The 26,018-nt window shown below is 42.0% G+C and overlaps 1 protein-coding gene across 1 annotated transcript in view; it reads right to left on the reverse strand.

The window, feature by feature from the left end:
• The window catches only part of LOC140483647 (copine-9-like), a 404,134-nt gene that overhangs the window by 345,291 nt on the left and 32,825 nt on the right, over positions 1 to 26,018 (reverse strand). Inside the window, exons 2-3 of the mRNA XM_072581965.1 lie at positions 13,778 to 13,818; positions 3,407 to 3,453 (exon numbers count right to left, since the gene is read on the reverse strand). Of these exons, the coding sequence (XP_072438066.1) occupies positions 3,407 to 3,453; positions 13,778 to 13,818 (88 nt within the window). The remainder of the gene's footprint in view (positions 1 to 3,406; positions 3,454 to 13,777; positions 13,819 to 26,018) is intronic.

A 26,018-nucleotide genomic window follows, 5' to 3' on the forward strand; every position in this document is an offset into this window, starting at 1 on the left:
AAATTGGTGGCCAGGGAAAGCAACTTGTAGCACAAACTGAAGACATTGTTTTATTCTTCAATGTTTTGTTTGAAGAAATTATAATTCATCCACAATTGGGAACCGGACAAGCCTTCTGACCAATCAGCAACACAAAGGATTTAGGAGGCAGTTATGAGGTAGACATTAAACAGTCCCCAGACTTTCCCTTAGATAAATGCAAAAAAAAATTCTGTGAAACGATTCTGAAGAAACAGTGAAGGATTTCTCCCTGGGTCTTCTGCAATATCAATCTATCAGTTACCATCAATCAAACAAGCTATCTGATGCATTTTTCGCACTGCCTTTTGTTGTTCTTGTATGTGCAAATTGGCTGCACTGCTTCCCTACCTTACCACACTGTTCAAAAAATTAATTCTTAGGATATAGGCAAGTCAGCTGGGACAACATATAGTGCCCACTGAAGTAACTCCATAGAGGCTGGTATCCCTTCACCAAGTCATCCTTTATTTACACATGGAGAGTCCTTGACACTGATCCAACTCCCTCAGTGCCAGGTCTCAGAGAGAACAGACCCTCTAACACTCCTTTTTATATCTGTCAGCCAGGGTTCCCTGATTGAACCAGATTTTCAGCACTAAACAGGGAAACACATATTCTGTGGGGTCCACCCACTACAATCACTACACCCACTTTTAATTGTTCTTGAGAAGGTGCAGGTCAGCTGACTTCTTGAACTGCTACAGTATTTGCTGTAAGTAGACCCACAATGTTGTTAGGGAATAACAGTTATTTAATTGGCTATGAAACAGTCTGAGGTACTTGAGGCTGCGGAAGATGCTAAATAAATATGCATTGTTTCCTTCTTCTCTCGTGACACTCATGTGTTAATTCATATGCAAATGTATGTTGCATCAAGATAAAAAGGGGAGTCTGGAGTCAAGGGTGTGGTACTGGGAAAGCACAGCAGGTTAGGCAGCACCCGAGGAGCAGGAGAAGCAATGTTTCGGGCATAAGCCCTTCATCAGCTTATGCCCGAAACATCAGTTCTCTTGCTCCTCGGATGCTGCTTGACCTGCTGTGCCTTCCCAGCTACACACTCTCGACTCTAATCTCCAGCAACTGCAGTCCTCACTTTCTCCAAAAAAGGGAGTCTGTCTGTCCCTTGGCTAATTTGGAGCATGAAGCCACCAAAAGCAGTTTTACTTTTCTGTAAAGCAATGTGGAAACTATACCACAAACAATTGACAAACTTTCCACATAGCTGTTACCAAACAATTATTAATATTTTCACTGGTGTGTTCTCTTGGTAGTTCCTAAATTCTTAATTGGATTTCTAATAATCAGGTGCACTCAGTGAGCTCACAGTCAATTCGGTTAATTAACAACCTACTAATAAATTAATTTGAACTTTCAATTTCTTCTTTAATTATCACAGGTACGTTCCCACACCCATTGGTGTGGATTAGCCATACCTCACTGCAGTAATAATCTTTTGTATGAAACTTTATTTGCTTAACAGGACAGCCCTATTGCATGCCTATTGCAAGTCTTGCTACAACTTTGCAATGCATTGCTGAAACTGCATTGGAGTACAGTGTACAATTTTACTCCCCTTGCTTAGAGAGAGATATAATTGTGTTGGAAGCTTCACAGAATGCTTAATGAACTGCTTCCTGGAATGAAGAAATTGTCACATGAGGACAAGATGGCACTATATTCATTGAATTCAGAAGAATAAGATGTGACCATATTGAAACAAGGAAGATTTTGAAGGGTCTTGACAAGGTAGATACTAAGAGGATCTTTTTGCCTCACAGAGGAATCTAGGATTGGGAGCACAGTTGAAAATAAGGGGCATCGCATTTGAGGCAGAAATGAGGAGGAATTTCTTCTTTCAGTGTGTTGTTAATCTTTGGAATTCTCTTCCTCAGGGAGCAGTGGGGGATGAGTCACTCAGTGTATTTAAGTTTGGCAGACTTGTGATCTATAATGGTGCCAAGAGTTATAGTGAGGGTAGGAAGCAGATAAGTAACATTAAGGCCGCAATCAGATCTGCCCATATATATGGCTGGTAATACTATAGCAATTCTGTTGTGCAGATTCTACCTATACAGTTGAACAGATACATTGAGGTGGGGGAAAAAAATCAGACCCTGACATGTCCAATTTCTTTGCAAAAGGAAATTGAAAAATTTCACATTTTCAGACAGGATATTCTGCTCGCAATCCTCCTGGAGTAGTGGTGGTTGTGAAATTGACAGTTAGAAAGCTATAAGTACCCAAGGCATATGATATTCAAGAGCCTAAATAGCTGTTTTAGGAATCCCATTTCAATTTCAGCAAATAACACAGACTTAATTCAAAATTTTTCAGGTTGTCAGCAGCTTAGCTACTAATTCACAAAGGGACCACTGGAATGTCCAACGGACAAGAAAGTTTTTTTTTCCTTTTTTATGCAGCTCAATGTGTGTGAATTCTGCCCATTCTGAAACAACAGCAATTTTGTGGTCCACTACTGTTCTGCCCTTAAATTCTATGTCCCATTTTATTTCCCCACTCCCTTTGGATTAATTAAGCATCCAAATCAGCAAATTTCAGGAGAGTATTGATCACTGAGCTGCACCAGAGTGGGGTCAGCAGGTAAGTGCTATTCTGTAAATGAGGGATGATCCAGTAGGCTTTGAACCTCCACCTTTAGGAACTCATTGCAGATGTGTAACCTTCCCTGCCCATTTCCACAAGACACTAATTTCCTGGTCTAAATTTTATGCCATGTAACAGTAGATACTGAACTCTTCTTTAGATTTGCCTTTTCTTCTTTCCTCACTGGAAGTGAATCGTCATTCCATCCACTGAGAGAAGTGATCACCTTCCCCCAATATTCCCTATTCCTGAATTGGAAATTCATTATGCAAGAAACTATGGGAATAACAGCAGGACGATCATGTGCAAATTGTGTTCTTCCACTTCAGTTTGTCTGACATTTGCAATGGACAATCGGTACTATGTCACATTGCTGCACCCCTGTTCTATGCCAGTTCTCTTTTTTAACCAATAATATTTTGAAGAATGGAATGCTCAGTGCCAGGTAGCAGGCTGAAGCCTGCCACTGATGTGACACTGTGCAAAATCCCACAGCATCTGCCTTCGCCTAGAGATAAACCAGTTAAACCTAAATACAATCAGCTCTGCTATAACACGATAGTTAAGTTCTTGTGCAATCCTGTGTTATCACATAATAGCAGCACCATTTAAACTAATGGGGCCGGAATTGCGTTATAACCAATACATGCTTTAAAACATTGCGCTTTAGAAACAATGTCCCCTGTTTCTCAATCGTGTTATAGAGAATTTGCATTAACGAGTCTATAACGAAAATTACAGCAGAACCACCTATACAAGACAAAACAAAACCATTACTCACCTCCCGCCATTCTTTACTGCCAATTCCTTGAATAAAAAGCACAACAACTGCAAAAAAAAAGAAGATTGTAAGATTATTGTGATAAATTAAAAGTTAGAGAATTATTTTACAATTCTGGGAAGTTTCCCACGGCAGGAGGGGAAGGGTTCTCATTATTCACACAGGAAGTGGCTCTGATGCTTTCTGACTTTGTGATCTCAGCAGGTCGAATGTAATGCATTGAATCAACACAGAAAATAGCATCCCCTGAGATTTAATGGTTATGTAAATGTCCAGGGATGGATATTTTCTGAGAAGGAATAGTTTGACTGATGTTTAGATCCACTGTTCACTGAGTTAAGTGACCAGGTCAGTCCACCACAGTTGCTAAACACCTGCCACTGGAAGTAACATGGGGCTGTCAATGGGGCTCTTAGTTGAAATGAAACATACCAAGTCCTCAAAGGTTTCAAGAGTTGAAGAGAGGCTAGGTGGCTTGGGGATGTTTTCCTTAGAGCAGAGAAGGCTGAGGTGGGACCTGATTGAGGTGTACAGAATTATGAGGGGCATAGACAGGAAGAAATATTACACTTAGTAAAGGGGTCAATAACCAGAGGACTTACAAGGAAGATTTTATTTTAGCCCAGAGGATGGTGGGTAAATGGAACTCACTATCTGAAAAGGTAGTAGGGGCAAGAACTAGCACAGTATTTAAGAAGTCACAAGGTGATCACTTGAAGCATAATGCCATACAAGATTCCAGGCCACGAACTGTAAAATGGGACAACAGCAGTAAATGCTTAATTACCAATGTGGTCACGATGGGCCAAAGGGCCTCCTTCCACTTTGCAAAATTCCATAAGTCAAAAAGAAGAGTATATTGTTTATGCATTACAGTTTGGTAATGGCGCATCCCATTTCCAAATAAGAATCAGTCAGAACTGCACAGATTAGGAGGTCTCCTCTTGAAGGATTAACTGCTTTAATGCATTTAACAGTCTCGCCTCCTCCATCTTTCACAAGTTTCAGTTCATCAAGTTTTCAAAGTCCTGCCCATCCACACCTCCACCTTTTCTGAGGCTCCACCCATTCACATGACCCATGCATTCATCTTAAGGGCCTCTCCATTGTTTTTACAACTTTCTACAGTTTCCTGCCATGTTTTGTAAGCAATCTTCTCCAAATGCAAGCGGTCGCTGTGGCCCTGACTCCAGACTACTAATTGGGCCTGCTGCCAAGTACTCATTGTAATGTTATACGCTGATAGCTGCTGCTATTTCTCCCAATTAAGGAAACTAAACAAAGTTAAGAAGGCAAATTCATCTATCAATTGACAATGGAGAACGTAGAACGGAGAACGTAGAACATTACAGCGTAGTACAGGCCCTTCGGCCCTCGATGTTGCGCCGACCTGTCAAACCAATCTGAACCCCATCTAACCTACACTATTCCATGTACGTCCATATGCTTGTCCAATGATGACTTAAATGTACTTAAAGTTGGCGAATCTACTATCGTTGCAGGCAAAGCATTCCATACCCTTACTACTCTTAAAACTCTGGTGCGGCCTCACTTGGAGTATTGTGTACAGTTCTGGTCACCGCATTATAAGAAGGATGTGGAAGCTTTGGAAAGGGTGCACAGGAGATTTGCTAGGATGTATGGAGGGAAAGTCTTATGAGGAAAGGCTGAGGGACCTGAGGCTGTTTTCGTTGGAGAGAAGAAGGTTGAGAGGTGACAAGAAGTATGATGTAGCTCTATTGCCACTCAACGTATGATGAATATCAATGCTGTGGAGCAGGTGTGACCCAACTCAGATGAGGTGCTTTTCCAAAGGCTTGGGAAAAGAACATTGATGGGTTAATGGATTAACTTTGGAGTCAGTAGTTCTTTTCCACACTGTTTAACTATTGCATCAAGAAAGAGCAGCAGCCCAGTAATCAGATGCCTCAAAAAAGGGGGCATTTTCCAACTTCCAATAACAGCAGCAGACATACAGTAGGTGAAAGTGAGGATTGTAGATGCTGGACATCAGAGTCAAGATTAGAGTGGTGCTGGAAAAGCACAGCAGGCCAGGCAGCATCCAAAGAGCAGGAAAATCGGCATTTTGGGCAAAAGCCCTTCATCAAGAATAGCATGGCATTTGTATGGTGCGAATGTTACTTGCCACTTGTCAGCACAAGCCTGGATATTGTCCACATTTTAGTTTAAACAGCAACTCTTGGTTCGAGATTCTCTCAGAAGAGGAAACATCCTTTCCATGTCCAAACTGTTAACATTTCTCAGAATCTTATACATTTCAATCAAGTCATCTCTTACTTTTTTAAAAAATCTCCAGCGAATACAATCCCAGCCTATCCTAAGGCTGGGATTGTAGATGGACAACCCATCTATTCCATGGTATTAATCTAATAAACTTTCTATCTTCAAGCCTTCAAACTTAACTGAAGCCCCTTATATGAGAAGATTTGAGGTTCTTGATAATGGGATCTGCTCTCTACTTTTGGGTTTTGCTTCTAAACTTCTATGAGGGATAAAGGATGGTGGTACAGCTCTACAAATTGTCCGACTGTTCTTCTCTCTCTTTGGGCTATATCTCTAACTATCGTTTATTCTTTTCCCCTTCCTCCCTACTCTATCTTCTGCATAAAAAAAGAACATTTTTTTCTAAGCCACCACCAGTTCTGAAGAAAGTCACTGGACTCGAAACATTAACTCTGATTTCTCTCCACAGATGCTGCCAGACCTGCTGAGCTTTTCCAGAAATTTCTGGTTTTTATTTGGTTTCTAAGAAAATCTGCTCTGTTTTTGAAGCCTCCAGTCTCTTCAGAATGGACAATGCTTGCAAAGCACTTCTTGAAGTACCAGGGTATTGCTCTGATTACATTTATGGAGTTTCAATTATCATTTTCAACTTGCTGTGTTTTGGATTGCAACCAACACCTACTGGTTTTATTCTTAGAATAATAAGAATGAAAATGCAGTACTTTGAGGAAGTGACCAAGTTGATAGATGAAGGAAGGGCTGTTGATGTCATATACATGGACTTTAGTAAGGCGTTTGATAAGGTTCCCCATTGTAGACTAATGGAGAAAGTGAAGTTACATGGTGTGCAGGGTGTTCTAGCTAGGTGGATAAAGAACTGTTTGACCAACAGGAGACAGAGAGTAGTAGTTGAAGGGAGTTTCTCAAAATGGAGAAAGGTGACCAGTGGTGTTTCACAGGGGTCAGTATTGGGCCACTATTGTTTGTAATATACATAAATGATCTGAATGTTGGTATGATCAGCAAGTTTACAGATGACACAAAGATTGGTGGAGTAGCAGAAAGCATAAGGGACTGTCAGAGAATACAAAAGGATATAGATATACTGGAGAGTTGGGCGGAGAGGTGGCAGATGGCTTTCAATCCAGACAAATGTGAGGTAATGCATTTGGGCAAGTCTAATTCTAAAGCAAATTATACAATGAATGGAAGAACCTTGGCAAAAGTTGATGGGCAGAGAGATCTGGGAGTGCAGATCCATTGCACCCTGAAGGTTGCTGCACAGGTAGATAGAGTGGTCAAGAAGGCATATAGTATGCTTGTCTTCATTGGACAGGGTATTGAGTATAAGAGCTGGCAAGTCATGTTAAAATTATCCAAGACATTGGTTCGACCGCATTTAGAATACTGTGTACCGTTCTGGTCGCCACATTACCAAAACGATGTGGACGCTTTGGAGAGGGTGCAGAGAAGGTTTACGAGAATGTTGCCTGGTATGTAAGGTTCTAGCTATGAAAAGAGGTTGAGTAGGTCAGGTTTATTTTCACTAGAAAAAAGGAGATTGAGTGGAAACCTGATTGAGGTTTACAAAATCATGAAGGATATAGACAGGGTGGATAGAGACAAGCTTTTTCCCAGGGTGAGGGATTCAGTAACCAGAGGTCATGCTTTCAAGGTGAGAGGTGGAAGTTTAAGGGGGATACACGCAGCAAGTACTTCACACAGAGGGTGGGTGGGCATTTGGAACGCGTTGCCAGCAGAGGTGGTAGAGGCAGACACGGTAGATTCATTCAAGATGCATCTGGATAAATGCATGAGTAGGTAGGGAGTAGAGGGATACAATTGCTTAGGAATTGACCAACAGGTTTACACAGTAAATTTGGATCGGCTCAGGCTTGGAGGGCTGAAGGGCCTGTTCCTGGGCTGTAAATTTTCTTTGTTCTTTGTTCTCTTTGTTCACTGTCATGCCAGTTTTATCCGTGCTGGTGATTCAAATTCTTAATTGTTACTTCAGTTGGACAAAATAAATCACTCAAATATTTTGCAATGGTCAGAAGCCTTGCATTGATATGAACAAGGTAAATTTATGGAAAGGAAATGTTCAAATCTGCAAGTATTGTAATTGACCAAGCTTGGAAGTACAGCTGACTGTTAGTGTCACTGCATGTGATAGTGCTATGGCCCATCAAAATCACAGGTACCTGTACTGAAAATGCCATTGACACCACATTGAGCTTGCTGCTAATTCTGACTTTATGTAAACTGATGTCCCTGGTAACTGCTACACAGTTGTGCTAGGTCCAGCAGTTGTGATTGTTGCCAAATTGGCAGATGTTGTATAGGTGCAGGTGACAGCGGTTCAATGCACCCGGAGGCTTTGTTCCTCCAAGTGGTACATATAGATTCGAAAGGTGCCAACGAGGAGGTCTTGGTGAGTTCTTGCAATGCATGTTGTAGATGATACCCACTGCAGGTATGGTGTGCCAACTATGGGGGGGTGCAATGAACATTTAAGGTGGGAGATAGAATACAAACTGAGCAGGCTGCTTTGTCCTGAATGGTATCAAGCTTCATGTATATTTTTGAGCAGCACTCATCCAGGCAACTGTGAAGTATTTCATTGGACAAATGTTCCATCGTCCTATCATAAGTTTTTCATGTAATGCCACTGAAACCTTGTTGTACTGTGATTGGGACTCTTCCAAGTAGCCATCCAACATTACAGAGAGTCAAGCAGATATTTTAATTAGATCTTCTGAGTCAGTTTCATTTTGGAAGTGAAGATTCTGGTAGGACTATATTTCTGTCAAAGTGACATTTAGCAAACTGCATTTGCAAATGCAGTCTTAAAGATCTTGGTGAATGAACACTGAGCTTATTTTGTACATGCTGACCCTGCCTGAAATTCCTTTAAATGCTTCCTCCTCTTTCAAACATCTCAGCTATTTGGAGACTCACTGGTACAAAATGCAAGCCAAAATGCAAACCGAAGATAATGATTGAAGATACTCAAAATTGAGCTGAAATATTCAGCATTTAAGTGACTTAGCAGAGTATTTATAAATCAATTATTACCGCATCCCTTGTTGGCGATATAGCAGAGCTGAGCCCCATCTCATAGCTTTCTCTTTTCTTTCCTCATTTTTATCTTTGCTCTTTTTTTTTGTTTTCTTTAAAGCCTGGAGAGTGGCTGGGTGAAGGCAGCAATGCCAGGATGAGCCACATATGACTCCACCCCAGCTCAGGGTCTCCTAGAGAGCAAGGAGCAGGCTCTGGACTGACTGCACCGGCCTAGACTCACAGGCTGAGGTGAGGGTCCAGGTCCATAGCTAAGGCTGACCAGATAATCTAAATTGATGGCTGCATCACATAAAGAACAATGGCATCACATTGGCTTGCCTCACTTCTGAGTTGGTTTGAAGAATGAAAATGGTGGAACCAACTGAGAACCTCTGCTTCTACTGTGATTAAAACTATATTTTCTGTCTGAAGTACTTTAGACCTCTGCTGTCACAACTATTTAATTGCCTTTTGTTCAAGATAGCAGGCTCTTGGGTTTTTTTTTATTATAAAGAGAGAAAGAGAGATATGAAGTGCTCACTGTATAGCCGTGAGTTTTGTTTAAATTCGCAACTTCATCCTTTTTTCATTATAACAACAGTAACTTCTGGAAATTTCTTGTATCATGAAAGAATTTAGATTTTGATCAAAAAGAAATTGATTTTTTTCTGGCAAGTCAATAGCATATCTACAGACTTCTACGGCTGCTTGTACTCACAGAAACCTGATCCTGCAGATTCTTCGAATTTTTTATTTTCCAGTTGGTCTTCAACTAATCTTTCTAATATCTACCACCAAGATCCTGGACCTTGATTTATAGACGGCCACTGCTGCTAACGATGATGTGGGATTAGCCTTCAATCGGGTATTTTACCATATCTAACAATACCTGTTCTCCATCATGGATAAGAAACTAGATGTGCATATGTGGTATTGAATATTCCAACGGACATTTCTTACAAGTATGTACTAAAATAATACAAGCACATCCGTGTCTGGGCTAAAACTAAACCATTAGGTAACAACAGAGAGCCATGCATCTTGTAACTATGACCCAAGTCAAGAAGGAGTCTGGGAAATTTTAACCATCAGATCACATGGTATGATATAGTGATTATGTCATGAATGTGTCTCTTAATGGTACACTGACAATGAAACATAATGCAACACAGACTGTCACATCACTTGTATCTAAACATCAGAAAATGGTGTTCATGTTCCACATGTCTATGCCAATGTTCAAAGCTGTCTTTTCACATGCTGTTAGTCCTTACTGCCCTTACCTCCTGGAAACATCCACATTGTGTAAACTGGGTGAAATTGTAGCATTTAATTTATTTATGTGTTAATACAATGTGGGTGTTATTGGTCAGGTCAGCATCTGTTGCCCCTCCTTAACTGCCCTCGAGTAGGCGTAAATGAGCAAGGGGGCGGTGTGTGAATGACAGGATTCCAGCAAAGGATCCACTATTAAGCACCCAATTAAAGCTAGTACCTATTTGAGTGAGATGCCCTACACAGAACTATAACCAAAGTGAGACAAAATGTGTTTTTAAATGCATTATTGCACCTTTAGTGAATGTACTTCTTAGGAACATCAATGATAATGAAAAGACATCAAGTTATGACATCTATGCGATGTTCAAAATATCTAGAGGAAACAATTTATAACCGAATAAGAAATTAATCACATAAGAAGGATGTTTTGGAAAGATTCACAATTAGAAGTCTTTGACCTTTAGAATCTCTGGCAAAACACGATTAGTGAATGCTTGAATTGAAAATGCTAGCTGTCAATCATTTAGGTTCAGGATTCACTTTAACCATCAATTCTCTGTTTCGAAAGCTTTAGCAGACAGCTTCTTTTCATTTTCTGCACTCCAATTTTCTTTTAATGAGATGTTAAACCATGGTGTCTAAAAATCTTCTGGCTCCTTCAGCACAAACAACCTCCTTAATTAAAAGAGGCAACATCACAGTCTAATTTTGTATTCTGTGCACGAACAAGCATTCCTTTCATTAGCACAATGGGAGGTGCTTCAATTCAAAGTAGCACATTTAACTGTGGAACTGTTCAGATAGCATTGTGATTATCGAAAGACTGGCAGTTTTATGAAGAACTTTAAAGTTTGTTTGCAGGAGGTCCGTGTGGCTAAATTTACTGCACTAAGACTGTGGTAAGTTTATCCTGAAATCATCGCTGGATTTGTCCTTGTGCTGCCACAAGGAAGAATTCCAGAATTTTATTCCAATGCAACACTGATATATATTCAAGAAAGCATGGTGTGTGGCTTAGAGGGGACCTTGCAACTTGTAGTGTTCCCATGACATTACTGTTCTTCTCCTTCCCGATGGTTGTGTCTATTGACCCATTTTAATGATAAGATAAACGCTAATTACTGCCAATCAATTCTCTGGGCACTGAAAATTAACTAATACAAGTGTGGAAGGGAGATGGCCACATAGTAGTAAAGTGAGCAGACTAATAATCCAGGAACCAAACTGATGGAATTTAAATTCACTTAATAAAATCTGGGAGTGAAAGCTAAGGTCTATAATGATGTCCATTCTTAACTCATGACTGGTTCATTAATGTTTCGGGGCTGATGTGGCAGTGTAGTGTTTCTACCTCAAGGTAAGGAAGTTGGAGTTCAAGCCTAACCTGTTCTGGAAGGTGTGTTCTAACATAGTTATACAGCACAGAAACAGACCCATCGGTCCACTAGTCCATGTCAAACATAATCACAAACTAAACTAGTCCCATCTGCCTGTTTCTGGCCCATACCCCTTTAGACCTTTACAATTCATGTACTTATCCAAGTGTCGTTTAAACGTTGTAATTATGCCCACATCTACCACTTCCTTAGGAAAGTGCATTCCACACATGAACTACCCTCTGGTGTAAAAAACAATTGCCCTTCATGTCTTTTTTAAATCTCTCCCCTCTTAGCTTAAAAATGTGCCCCCAAGTAATGAAATCTCCCATCTTAGGGGAAAGACACCTGCAATTAACGTATCTACACCCCTTGTAACTTTGTGTACTTCTATAAGATCACCTTTCAACCTCCTACACTGTAGTGGAAAAAAATCCCAGCTTATCCAGCTTTTACCCCTAACTCAAACCTTCCATACCTGGCAACATCCTGATAAATCTCTTCTGAACCCTCTCCAGCTTAATAATATCCTTCCTATACCTGGGAGACCAGAACTGGACAGGGTATCCAGAAGAAGCTTCACCAATGTCCTGTACAATCTCACCATGACTTCACGTCTGAACAGATTGTTTAAAAGTAATTTCAAATGTGTCCCTTAGGGCCACTCTCATGTGTCCCTTAGTACATCCCACCAGACTGAATATTTATTATTTTAACCTTTTTTTTCAATCACCCTGTTCAGAGATGTCATTATGCTCCCCTGGAGCAGGTGGACTTGAATCTAGGCCTCCTGATGTAGGCGTAGGGACACAACCACTGCACCGCAAGAGGGTCCTTCACTAGACGGTGTAGATAAATCAGAAAAGATGAGCCATTAAGTAGGAATTAATTGTTCAGTTGAAGTTTGAATTAGCCCATTGAACAACAGGCTACCTGTGCCAATGATAAAATTATACTGGGGGCATTGTAAGTGATGGAGTGACCACCCATTGGATTTTCCATGCCCCCTCCCCACTGCCCTATTCAAACATGCTGCTGGGTGAGTTTAAGATACAATCAAGTAATTTGAGTTTATTCATCACCTTATTCTTTTTTCAATGCTGCATTAACTGATTTCTAACAGAGCCCTCCCACCAAAACTCTGTAATATAGAACAATTGAAAATTTCATGTGATTCATTTGAAGCCCAATATTGACTAAGATATGGGATTGTAGCACAAGGGAAGGAGTTGTGAACAGGAACTCCATAGTTCAGGTTTCTCTAAGCACTCAGCACTTAACTTCAGGGTATGCTTTGATTTATTTTCAAAGTTTCCCAACCTGATTAACAAACAGCTAATCTGTTGTATGCGAAAAGCTGTGGATATATGGGTTTTATTAGTGGCAGGGAAGAGACATTCCAAGGGATGAGGCTAGAAACCATGGAGGACTTTGGTGGTTGCATTGGAAGTTGGGTGGGGATAGAGACGTTGATGGCAATTACGGGAGTTGAGCAATGATTGCTGGGAGTGCAAGGGAGTGATCAGTAATGACAATCATGATTGTGGAGTGTGTTGGGAGCTTGGTGGTCATGGTTGAAGCCATTGACACTCATATAGGGAGTGTAGGGAGTCAGTGAATTTAGGACAGATTAGTGGTCAGGAATGGATGAGTAATCACATAGGTGTCATTGATCCTAGGGAGGGTCAGTGATCTTGAGGAGAGTGTTTGATAATCAGGAGAGGTCAGGGAGAGTTCAGAATTTAGTGATAAAGCAGGGGATGTTTTATAGGGTTGGCTTTTCAGCACTTGAGAAAGCAGTTCTGTTTCTCTTGACCCACAAGCTGTGTTCCAAAGGCAATTACATTTTGCATTAAGAATTTTTCACACTGTGTGACTGGCTGGGGTTTCTGAGGCCCGGGTAACATTAACTTTAAGCCAAATAGTTAATTAATCTTGAGGCACACAAAGTCTGACAAATATTTCAATATCAACCAGCTTCCCAAGGAACAGATTAGTCCACGGCCTTCCAGTTCTGCCTCTGTTAAAACCATGCCCACGAGAGATTGGCGATCACTTTAGGTTTCATGTTTGTAAAATTCTAATTTCCCACCCAGGCCAATCACAACATATCTCACCATTAATTTGAAGGGGACAGGGGTCTGGGAAGCTACCATGCATAATCTTTGAACCCCGCTAATGAATTTATTTTGTCAGAAGTCACATGACACCAGGTTATAGTCCAACAGGTTTATTTGAAATCACAAGCTTTTGAAGAGCTGCTCCTTCTTCAGATGAATGAGCAGCGCTCCAAAAGCTTGTGATTGCCAATAAACCTGTTGGACTATAACCTGGTGTCATGTGACATCTGACCTTGTCCACCCCAGTCCAACACTGGCACCCCCACATCAAATTTATTTTATTAAACTCTTACCAGGATCTGACTTTGAGAAGGTGTCCACATCAAGAAGGTTCCTATGAAAATAGAAAGAAATAATTAAAAACCATTGAAATATATTATCAGTCCCGCAGTCCCAAATGAATGGGCATCCAAATATATTGTTGTGCTATTGGCGCAGTGTAAGTATTTCTAAAACTAAGCTTGAAATAAGGATAGGGCATTCAACTCAAATCCTTTTTGTTGAAGAGATCACAACAGAGATTCTATCCCATTCATTTCATCTCCTAAATACTCACTGACCCACAATTAAATTTAAACATAAATTCTGAAAAATGACTGTTTCTCTCACGCTCACTTGTATTCCTAATGGGATAATTCACTCTCAGCATTTGCACTTCTGCTTTGGTGCTTCAATCTCATCACCAGCCCAGCCAGATTTCTTGATGCTGTGGAGATGAGGCTGAAAGAAGAGAGAAAAAGCTGCAAGTTGCAGTCCATTGTTTTTTTTATAGGGATGTTGAAGCCAATTAGTGAATCCCAAAAGAAACTTATAGTGGAATCTACAATACTTAATGGGAGGGAAGGGTGACAGGTGAGCTCCCTGCCATTTTCTCACTTGGACCCCTACGAACACTGTGGTGGGAAGGCTGTAGGTAGTCTTCCTACTCCACCATCAACTGAGGCACACAACTGGGTAAAAAATGCCTACTTAAGAGCTTCACCCATTGTAACTGTTATTAACCCAGCCGTGGGCAGAGGACTCACTTCACAGGGAGAACATTTTTACTCATGAGTTTGGCAGGTGACTGCAGGGTCAACACTGATATGGTGGAAGTCCCATTTTGTGGACTAAAGAGGCCATTGATAAAGTTTTAATTGTGTGGAATCTCCGAAAACCAGGAGGAGCAGGGATCCTATCTTCCCTTGCTCCAGCCTCACCAGCACCAGAGTCTTTAACCAAACTCTTTCCTAGGACTATCTACGCCAGGAACAATTCCTTTGGGTTCACTGCTCAAAGGAATTGAATTCACTGATTGTACTTAATATAGCTCAGGTGACAGGCTAAGTTCCCATGACACAGCCTCCCCTCCATAACCCTACATCCCCACTCAGCCCTAACTTGCTCCAAGTTAAAGTTGTTGCAAGTATCACAGAAAAATAATATAACAATGTTGGAACTTATATTATAATAAATCTTGTTTGTAAGTGCTGAACAAAGAGACCTTGGAGTGCAGGTTCATAGTTCCTTGAAAGTAGAGTTGCAGGTAGATAGAATAGTGAAGAAGGCATTTGGTATGCTTTCCTTTATTGGTCATAGTATTGAGTACAGGAGTTGGGAGGTCATGTCACGGCTGTACAGGACATTGGTTAGGCCACTTTTGGAATATTGCATGCAATTCTGGTCTCCTTCCTACCGGAAGGATGTTATGAAACTTGAAAGGGTTCAGAAAAGATTTACAATGCTGTGGTCGGGTTGGAGGATTTGAGCTATAGGGAGAGGCTGAACAGGCTAGGGCTGTTTTCCCTGGAACGTCGGAGGCTGAGGGGTGATTTTATAGAGGTTTAGAAAATCATGAGGGGCATGGATAGGATAAATAGACAAAGTCTTTTCCCTGGTGTAGGGGAGTCCAGAACTAGAGGGCATAGGTTTAGGGTGAGAGGGGAAAGATATAAAAGAGACCTAAGGGGCAACTTTTTCACACAGATGGTGGTACGGTGTATGAAATGAGTTGCCAGAGGAAGTGGTGGAGGCTGGTACAATTGCAACATTTAAGGGGCATTTGGATGGGTATACGACTAGGAAGGGTTTGGAGGGATATGGACTGGGTGCTGGCAGGTGGGACTAGATGGGGTTGGGATATCTGGTCGGCATGGATGAGTTGGACCGAAGGGTCTGTTTCCATGCTGAACATCTCTGTGACTCTATGACTCCATAACTCTCTTGCACTACCTCGATTTTATATCCTATATCACACAGTATTCACCATTGCAATACCTATCGCAACCCTATATGTTCACCAGATACCTAGTGCAATCTTAATTTTGAAAATTCAGAAAAGCCATGCAGAAATGGCAGTCAGCATTGGGAGTGAATGTCACATCTGCCTCTACAATTTTTATTTTAGCCCATCAAGCAGGTGATGCTCATATCTGGCCTGGCAGCTTGTGATCTTTAATTCCCTGGCAGAAACTACTGTTCTTTCCCAAGTCCTTCTGCATTCATTATTTAAAATTCTTGCTTAGAATTCTTTCTTTGCCTTCCCCAGGTGACGAAGTTTTAATAATCTCTGAATGATACATTCTGCAGTAATTGCAGTCATAACTAGAATAATGCAGTAACTTTAAGGATACTTTATACTTTCTTATAAGCCTGAGCTCCACTCTTTATATAATTGTCATTGCATTTTTATTGTAATAATTTAATCTCGAAAGCTCCTTAAATATTTTCTTCATTCTACACAGTAGGGACACAAGCATTGCGATTGGAAGACCGTTACAGCATTAGATCCTCTTGAACATAATGCTTTCTGCAGGAGAGTGGAATCAGATTTCTTGCAGCTTTTGGAAAATGGCCATGGAAAGTGGGGGGAGTATCTCTCAATGAGCAGGTAATAGATATATTAAAGTTCAAGGCAAAGAGAGACAAAAGGTTTATTTCAAGTCCAAGAGCAGTCAGAAACACAGATCTACCTGCTCGCAACTCAATTCAGGAGAATTATTGTCCTTTCTTTGCACCTATCTCATTTAAAGATAAGGATATCTGGTTATTTGGATGCTTAACTATCAGACAAATGGATTCAACAAAGTCTCGTTAAAGTAGAAGTAAAGAACTGCAGATGCTGGAAGTCTGAAACAAAAACAGAGAGTGCTGGAGAAATCCAGCAGATCTGGCAGCACCTGTCGAGAGAAAAATACAGTTAATGTTTTGAGTTATGTGGCCAAACATAAGAGCTATTCTGATGAAAAGTCAATATACTCAAAACTTTAACTCAGTGTTTCTCCCTATAGGTACTGCCAGACCTGCTGGGTTTCTCCAGCACTTTCTAGTTTTGTTTAAGACAAAGTCTCAAGTAATACTATTCTTGCCCCTATTTTACAGTCAAGAGAACACATTAGCCATGCAGAAATTTCAAACTTGACAGCTCTGGTGGTTAATCAACCACAGCAGAAGTATTTGAAAATTTAAAAGTATATTTTTTGAAGAATACTTATATTGAACTTGAGGAGAAAATTATATTTGAATATTGCTGCCAAAAGACACAGGTTCTTTTTTGATTGATTGATTTATTGTCACATATACCGAAGTACAGTGAAAACATTCGCTAATGAGCAGTAGAGGCAGATCATATTAAACAAGCATGTACAAATCAGTAAGACTAAGACAGAGGTATAGAGGTTATATTGTACAGGATGTGCACTGGGTGAGAGCAATATTAGCAAGATCAGCATTATTTGAGGCTAGAGAGTCCAGTCATCAGTGTTCATCTTGCACTCATTAGCCCAGAATTGCAAATATACCAAAATTTAAAAGAAACAACAATTTGAACTAAATGAGAAGAGAATGCTGATTGATTGTCATGTGAAATTTGATTTTCTTTTAAATTCACTTGAAGGATATGGGCATTGCAGGCTAGCCAGCATTTATTGCTCACCTATGGTTTCCTTTGATAAGTTGGTGGTGAGAGGCCTTCTTGAATTGTTGCAGTCGATGTGTTGTAGGTAGACTCACCATGTCATTAGGGAAGGAATCCCAGGATTTTGACCCAGCAATAGTGAAGAAACAGCAGCAAATTTCCAAGTCATGATAGTGAACGATTTGGAAAGGAACTTGCAGGTGATGGTGTTCCCATGTATCTGCTGCCCTTGTCCTTCTAGAGATAACTTTGTTTGGAAGGTGCTATCTGAGAATCTTTGGCAAATTTCTGCAGCACATCACAGAGATGGTACACACTGCTGCTACTGAGCATTGATGGTGGAGGGAATGGATGCTTATGGAAGAGGTGTCAATCAAGCGGGCTGCTTTGTCCCGGATGGTATCACACATAGTGGAGCTGCACCCATACAGGAAAGTGAGGAGCGTTCCATTACACTCCTGACTTGATAAGGCATTACCATAGAATTACATTTTTACAAAATTTGGGGCATATGACACAGATTGTGGAAACTGTATTTTGATAGCAAACAGGATAACAAAACGTTGAAATGATGACAAAGAATCAAAATTATTTTGCATTCCATCGGATATTTCTTCCTAATTTATTCCCACTTTGGAGGCATCCTGAATGATTTGCACTGTTGACATCTCCAAGCATAGCTTTTTTTTTCTATGTTCTGACCTGAAGATGGGGTGTTCCATTGATACAGAATGCCATCCATGCTAATCTGAATTTATTGAGTTATCTCAAATAATAAGAATGGTGTGGTTTCACTGGTGAGGTTCTGCAAAGTCACCTCAGCCAAGATCCATTGCTGTCAGAGAGCAGTCTCCTGAGGTAATGCCAGATACTCTCCTATATCTGCCAGCGTTGACAAAAAGGAATAAAAATGTGTTTCTGATGAGTTTCATATAATTTTCATAACTGTCCAGTTAATTAAATGTCTTGAGGGAGGTAAATAATCATAGGTGAAACCTCTCAGACAATAAACCTCAATCAAATCTCTCTCTGATCTCTGAAGTAAAATAAATGCCCAGATATTCAGTCTTGAATTATATTTAATTCATGCAATGATGGATTTCAAAATTCATAATCTCATAGCCAGAAATCTACAAGGGCGAACCAAGCACTGTAGAAGAACTCCTACTCAGCAACACAAATACTTTTTTGGGGTGAGAACTTGTTTAGGTTTTAACAGTATATTTGTCCATCATTGCTTTGAAAGCTTCATCCAATTATCTGCTGCTTTGTAGGAAGCGAAACTCTTTCTAGTCTTTAATGTCAATTGTATTTGTGTTTACCTGCTCTACAGTCATGGTTTTAGCCAAATAACCTGCTTCCATCTACAGCATTAATGACTTTAAGTATTTCATAGACTTGGATTATGTATTTCATCCAAAGAAAAAAGACTCAATCTCTAAGTTTATTTAATACCAGAACTCTTTTTTTTTTAATAATCCTTCTCACCTTTCCTTGACTCTTCAAATTGCTGAATAATGGAAAGTGCTGATATCTGCGCGTAATATTTCATTCTCACTCGATCATAATCATCCTGACTTAAAACAAACTGTTTCAATTTAAATTACAAGAGAGATGCACCTCAAAGTTTGATGCAATTGTTTTGGGTAGTAGGGTCTTGCGGCACTTTGGTACCATTCTTGGGCTGGAAGGTCTAGGTTGATGAAGGGCTTTTGCCCAAAATGTCGATTTTCCTGCTCTTCAGATGCTGCCCGACCTGCTGTGCTTTTCTAGCAGCACTCTGATCTAAACAAAAGGTCTAGGTTCAAGAAGTGGGTAATAACAACTCTGAATAGGTTAAGAACATTAGAACGAGGAGCAGGCATAAAGTCTCAGCCCCCTCAATCTGCTCTGCCATTTGATATGTTCATGTCTGCTCTCATCTTGGGCTCAACTACAATTTCCTGCCTCCTCCCCATAACCCTTTAACCTATTACTAATTTAAAAATCTGGCCAACTCCTCCTCACATTTATTCAGTGTCCTGGCATCCACTATACTCTGGGGAAGTAAATTACACAGATTCACAATGTATTGAGATAAGTAATTCCTCCTCTTCTCTGTTTCCACTTTGCCGCCCCTTAGTCTAAAATTATGATCTCTCATTAGAGATTTGAGTTTGAGCTTGAGTTTGATTTATTATCGTCACTTACTGAGATGCAGTAGAAAGTGTTATTTTGCATGCTATACAGCCAGATACCATACAAAGTGCACCAGGACAGCAGAACAGAGTACAGTGTTACAGCTACAGAAAAGGTATGAGGAGAAAGATCAAAATTAACATTTGAGAGGTCTGTTCAAAAGTCTGATAATAGTGGGAAAGAAGCTGTTTTTGAATCTGTTTGTCAGTGTATTCAAACCTTTATATCTTCTGCCTGACAGAAGAAGGTGAAAGAGAGTATACCCACAGTGGGAGGGGTCTTTGGTTATGTTAGCTGCTTTCCCGAGGCAGTGGGAAGTACAGATAGAGTCAATGAATGGAAGGCTGGTTTGCATGTTGGATTGGGCTGCATTCATGACTCTGTAGTTTCCTGTGGTCTTAAGCAGTTGTCATAACATGCTGTGTCGCATCCAGATAGAACACTTTCTATGATGCATCCATAAAGAGTGGTAAGAATCTTTGTGGACATGCCGAATTTCTTTAGCTTCCCGAGGAAGTACAGGCATTGTTGTATTTTCTTGACTTCTAAGCTGGGATGGATGGATTGTTGGTGATCCTCACTCCCAGGAACTTGATGGTCCTCAGCCATCTCCACCTCAGCACCATTGATGCAGACAGGGGTGTGCTCTCCACTCCTCTTCCTGAAGTCAATGATCAACTCCTTCATTTTACATTCTAGATTGTCCCACAAGGGGAATCATCCACTCTATGTCTACGTTATAAACCCTATTTAAGCATATTTCATACCTGAGGTTTATAAGAAAATATCTGCAATAGATTTGGGGAGAGGACCCTATAACCTTGAATTTCCTTGATGCTAGTAACAACAAGAGTTGACACAACAGAAAGTTACATCTTATCCACCTGGGTTTCTGTTCTGCCAAGCTGGACACAAACACCAACTGGCCCACCTGAAAAGAGCGAGCACTGGCACTGCCCACCATCTCCATACACTCAGGGCTGACTGTGCAGAAAGGAAAGAAAATACTTCACCAGGACAGACAATAATATCATGTCATTACATAATCCTTTTCCTCCCTATACAGCCTGGGTACTATCAAATTCTTCTGAGAAAGATCCTTGTATGACCAACTCTTCAGTACACTCTCTGGTTAAGGGAGCTATAGACCTTCTAATGCATGCTAACTGTCTTATATAACACCAAAACACCACCTCTTCCCATCACAATTGTCACCTAATCATTAATTGAAAGATTCATCCTCATACATCCCTTATCTTACAATGCAATTAATTCTTGTTTTGAAATTTATCCAGCACTTCTCTCATGAATCATTCATTCTTAGTATTAGTGTGTGTCAGGAAATAGATCTTCAGTAGCTTTGGGCTAACTTGCAACATTAAGGATTCCTGGAACAGTCCTATGAGGTCCTGGTCGAGGGTGTGATGCTGAGGAGGGGCATCTTCTTCCTGGAGAAAGGCAAACCAGGCCACATCACCAACTCTGGAAGCTGATTTAAGGTTGCCCCTGGGTCAGTGCCATCTCCAAGTGGTGGAGGAATGGCCAGCAGTGCTGTAAGAAGATCAGTGGCCATCTCCGCTGTGCCAGGGTAAGTTCTCTGCTACCTCACGCTCACTGTATCTTTGCTACTGCACCCAACTCCCACCAAGCCTCACGCTCTGCCACTTTCACTAATGCCTGCAACATCTTCTATCACCCTCTCTCACTGACCCCAAGTTGTCACACCATTAACACTGCGTGGGCTCTGCCCTGCCTCCTTACTGCTTCAGAACACCTCACCACCTGCACCAGGGCGAACAGGCATTCCGCTCACTCCCATCTCACTCAGTTCCACCCTTTCTCTCATTATAGGCCACAGTCCCCCAGAACCACCTCCTTTCTCTCTGAGGACAAGTGTATGAAGGCCTTGGATGAGCCATCAGAAAGACTATCTCCTGCACCCACACCAGCTCAGATATAGGCACCTCAGTGAGTATATTAGGCTTAGTGAGTGTGGGAGCACAAACAGATGAGTACCTCTCAGCAAGTGGCCAAGGAAGGAATGCCCCAGGCAATGGCACTCGAAGGACTACTGGAGACCAGGCACCTGCTCAGCTCCCCATCAGAAGGGGACTCTGTAGTGTAGACAATCAGGGACTTTATCCTCATACACAGGGAGCAGTGGCAGAGGGGTTTGTGGGATGCAGTGGCCCTCATTGCCCAGAAGCTGCAGCAGTACAGTACGTATGAGACTGTCTGGCTGCATCGTGGAGAGGTTGACGGCCCAGGATCCTGAGGAGCTCCTGGAGAGATGCACACACCTGCAATCCATCACCGCCCACCATTCATCTTGAGGGCCAAAGTCATGGTGACAGGGATATGGGGAAAATCTGACACCCACAGAATGATCCAGGGCAGTGCCAGGAGGCAGCTGGTTCTCCTCAGCCAATGGCTTACAGCTTCCACCTCAACATCTCAATGAGCTCGACACATCTCAATTCTCTTCTTGATAACACTGCCCATACACTCAACAGGCTGTGTAACATTCCCAGTCCCCATCCAAACTATCTACTTGCACCTGTACCTGGCCACCTTCCAAACCCAGCCCCTGCCATATGAGGTGATTATGTCAAGTATAGTCATTCACCACCCCACCTTTGAATCTGGAGTGCTGCTGGCTGTAGATTTGCCTGATCCCAACCCTCCCTTCCTATTCATATTTCACTGTAATTCCCTTTTACAGATACTGTCACACCCCTTGCCCTCAGCCTGCAGACCTCGTCTTGAAGACTCACGTGCTGCGTTTCATTACCTGTCCCAGCTCCCAGCCCCTTTCCCATTAGTTTCTGTGAGCAGACCCAATAGACTGACTGTGGCCCAGCCCCTTATTCAACTCAGCTGGACCAACCCAGATGAGATGCACCTAGACCCCTGACCATATTAACCTTAACCCACAGGACAGGGTCTTGTTGAGCCACAGGGTAGAGTGTGACCCATTGCTTGGATTACAGAAGCATACAGCCCCTGAATGAGAACACTCTGAGAGAGGCACTGAGGTATAGGAGGCTGCCTTGATTTACTGTGCTGGGACCCCCTGGCTATTGGACATCTTCATGGACTTTGGTGAGGATCACGCCCCTCAGGGATAGCCGCATGCCTGCTCCATTTGTAGTGTTTGCCACATATACTGCTGGCACATGGTGCAGGTGTCAGATTGAAATAAGACACTGTTATATAGCAAGATGTTTGACTCTTTGACCAAGGCTGCCTGGTTGTGTGATTGTACTATTTGGCACAGCAAGGCAAGGCAAGGCATAGGTGCTGTGAGCAAGCAGGTAGGTACTAAGTAGAGAATACCGTACAACCCAGATGGCCTCCTTCTTCAAAGGCTGCAATATCCCCCCCCAGACATGATCGACGATGCCCTCCACCGCATCTCCTCCACTTCCCGCTCCTCCGCCCTTGAGCCCCGCCCCTCCAATCGCCACCAGGACAGAACCCCACTGGTCCTCACCTACCACCCAACAAACCTCCAAATACATCGTATCTTCCGTCGTCATTTCCACCACCTCCAAACGGACCCCACCACCAGGGATATATTTCCCTACCCTCCCCTATCAGCGTTCCGAAAAGACCACTCCCTCTGTGACTCCCTCGTCAGGTCCACAGCCCCCACCAACCCAACCTCCACTCCCGGCACCTTCCCCTGCAACCGCAAGAAATGCAAAACTTGCGCCCACACCTCCCCCCTTACTTCTTCCAATGCCCCAAGGGATTCTTCCATATCCGCCACAAATTCACCTGCACCTCCACACACATCATTTACTGCATCTGCTGCACCCGACGTGGCCTCCTCTATATTGGGGAGACAAGCCGCCTACTTGCAGAACGTTTCAGAGAACACCTCTGGGACACCCGGACCAACCAACCCAACCACCCCGTGGCTCAATACTCCCACTCCACCAAGGACATGCAGGTCCTTGGACTCCTCCATTGCCAGACCATAGCAACACGACGGTTGGAGGAAGAGCGCCTCATCTTCCGCCTAGGAACCCTCCAACCACAAGGGATGAACTCAGATTTCTCCAGTTTCCTCATTTCCCCTCTCCCCACCTTGTCTCAGTCAAATCCCTCAACTCAGCACCACCTTCCTTACCTGCAATCTTCTTCCTGATTTCTCCGCCCCCACCCCCACCCCCACTCCGGCCTATCACCCTCACCTTAACCTCCTTCCACCTATCGCATTTCCAATGCCCCTCCCCCAAGTCCCTCCTCCCTACCTTTTATCTTAGCCTGCAGGACACACTTTCCTCATTCCTGAAGAAGGGCTCATGCCCGAAACGTCGATTCTCCTGTTCCTTGGATGCTGCCTGACCTGCTGCGCTTTTCCAACAACACATTTTCAGCTCTGATCTCCAGCATCTGCAGTCCTCACTTTCCCCACTAAGTAGAGAATGCCAAGAGAGCCTTCAGATGCAGTCTAGTCCAATGCACAATGATTGGAGCAGCATTAAACCTGTGCTGTGGGTGATTTTATAGGCGCAGTGAATAGCCATTATCCCTCATTGGTTAGCACTGCTGCCTCACAGTGTCAGGGACCCGGGTTCAATTCCACCTTCTGACAATTGTCTGTGTGGAGTTTGCACGTTCTCACTCTGACTGTGGGTTTCCTCTGGGTGCTCCGGTTTCCTCCCACAGTTCAGTGATGTGCAGGTTGGGTGGATTAGCACAGGGAAATGCAGGGTTACAGGGAGAGGGGGTGGGCCTGGATGGGATGCTGGATGTGCACTCAATGGAGTGAATGGCCTGCTTCCATACTGCAGAGATTCTATGGTTCTATGAGTAGCTAGCCATGTATGGCACCTGAATCCTCAAACACTCCAGGTACCCAAGAGTGCTCCAGAATTTATCAACTTTGGAACTTACTTGTGAATTGAATGGATTCTCTTCCCATCAATGAATTTGCAGTATTGTAATATCACACCCCCTTTCCGTATGTGCAGTCAATGGTACCTTGCACTTGGGGGAGTCCAAGTACATTTCTACATCCTGCTACACACAATGTGACCCACCTTAATTCAGACAGCCAAATACATCTTAATCTATTTTCAGTGTGGCATCAGCATTGAGGTAATACTGCTGATTTTGCCTCCTCCGCTGCTGTATTTGAAAATTATTCCAAATGTTGATCACTTTTCGTATGACAGAGAATTTTCTGATATCAGTCCTAACATTACCATTTGAAGATTTATCCACACCAACACTTTGATTTAAATTAATAATTCTGGATTAACTTATCTATAGCCTTATTCTCCACTGTAAGGTCACTCCCCAACAGAGAATCCCAAACCTGAGCTGGAAATATTTGAAGAGTGGTGAATGTTTAATCTCATTATGTAACATAATATTGCATCCAATTTTATTAGAGGTTATAATAGCACACAGGGTAACATTTCATGAATACATTAAATGCCCATCTGCCAATGTCACTGTCAATAACTCCCAGTTGATTGAATGGAAAGAACAGCTTGATTAAAACAAATTCAAGTGAAGATGAAGTGCAACATGAGGGCCAAGTCTTTATCTCTAAATATTCTCCAGGAATATGTACTTGAAGGTTGGTTTCTGGAACATTTGTATGTGTATTGTTCCCCCATTAAATCTGTTTCTATGTTTCTTCCATTTTGGCTCTGAAATGGCATAAAGGTTATCAGATGTGCTGTAAATGTGCCTGTGATTTACCATTTGTCAAAATGGTTGTTGAAACGTTTGTTTAGATTTTACTAGACCTCAGCACCCCACAGACAGCAAGAAATCAACTCACTCTGTCTCTCCCATAAACGTGCTTCTTCACTATACTTGTATCTCCTACATCTAGGACTGCTCTGGAATTGGATCACCCCTTTAATTAAGGTCATATGTCCAAATAGGTTACAAAGGGATAACCCTTATATCTGTCTTACTGTATTGTAGACTGTGAATCCCTTGGTTCCCTAAAGGACGTATGTTATTGGTACACTAGCATCGTGTTGAGGAGTTTTGATTTTGGGCACACAATGTCATTTTGCCATTGATGTGGTAAATGTAAATTTTCTTGATTTTTTTTTAACAGTGCAAATCTATACCTCTCAAGTTCTCTCAGGTATTGTTTGCACAAATACATTGTTCAACTGTTCAGATATTTTGTGAGTTCATGAGCCTTGATGCAACTGAGTGCAATTGGTGTAACGTTTTCCAAGGCCTAGCTGCTTACTGTAACACTTTCCTGATGAAGGGCTTATGCACAAAACGTCGACTCTCCTGCTCCTCAGATGCTGCCTGACCTGCTGTGTTTTTTCAGCGCCACATTTTTTGACTCTCATCTCTGGCATCTGCAGTCCTCACTTTCTCCTACTGTTAACACCTTAGGTAAGTATAAGAGTTAGATAACTGAAGAGGGCACTGAAGTACAATACTGATTGTTATTTTTCTGATCCCTTCCT

Source organism: Chiloscyllium punctatum, chromosome 12, assembly GCF_047496795.1.
Source record: "Chiloscyllium punctatum isolate Juve2018m chromosome 12, sChiPun1.3, whole genome shotgun sequence".
Classification (NCBI taxonomy): domain Eukaryota; kingdom Metazoa; phylum Chordata; class Chondrichthyes; order Orectolobiformes; family Hemiscylliidae; genus Chiloscyllium; species Chiloscyllium punctatum.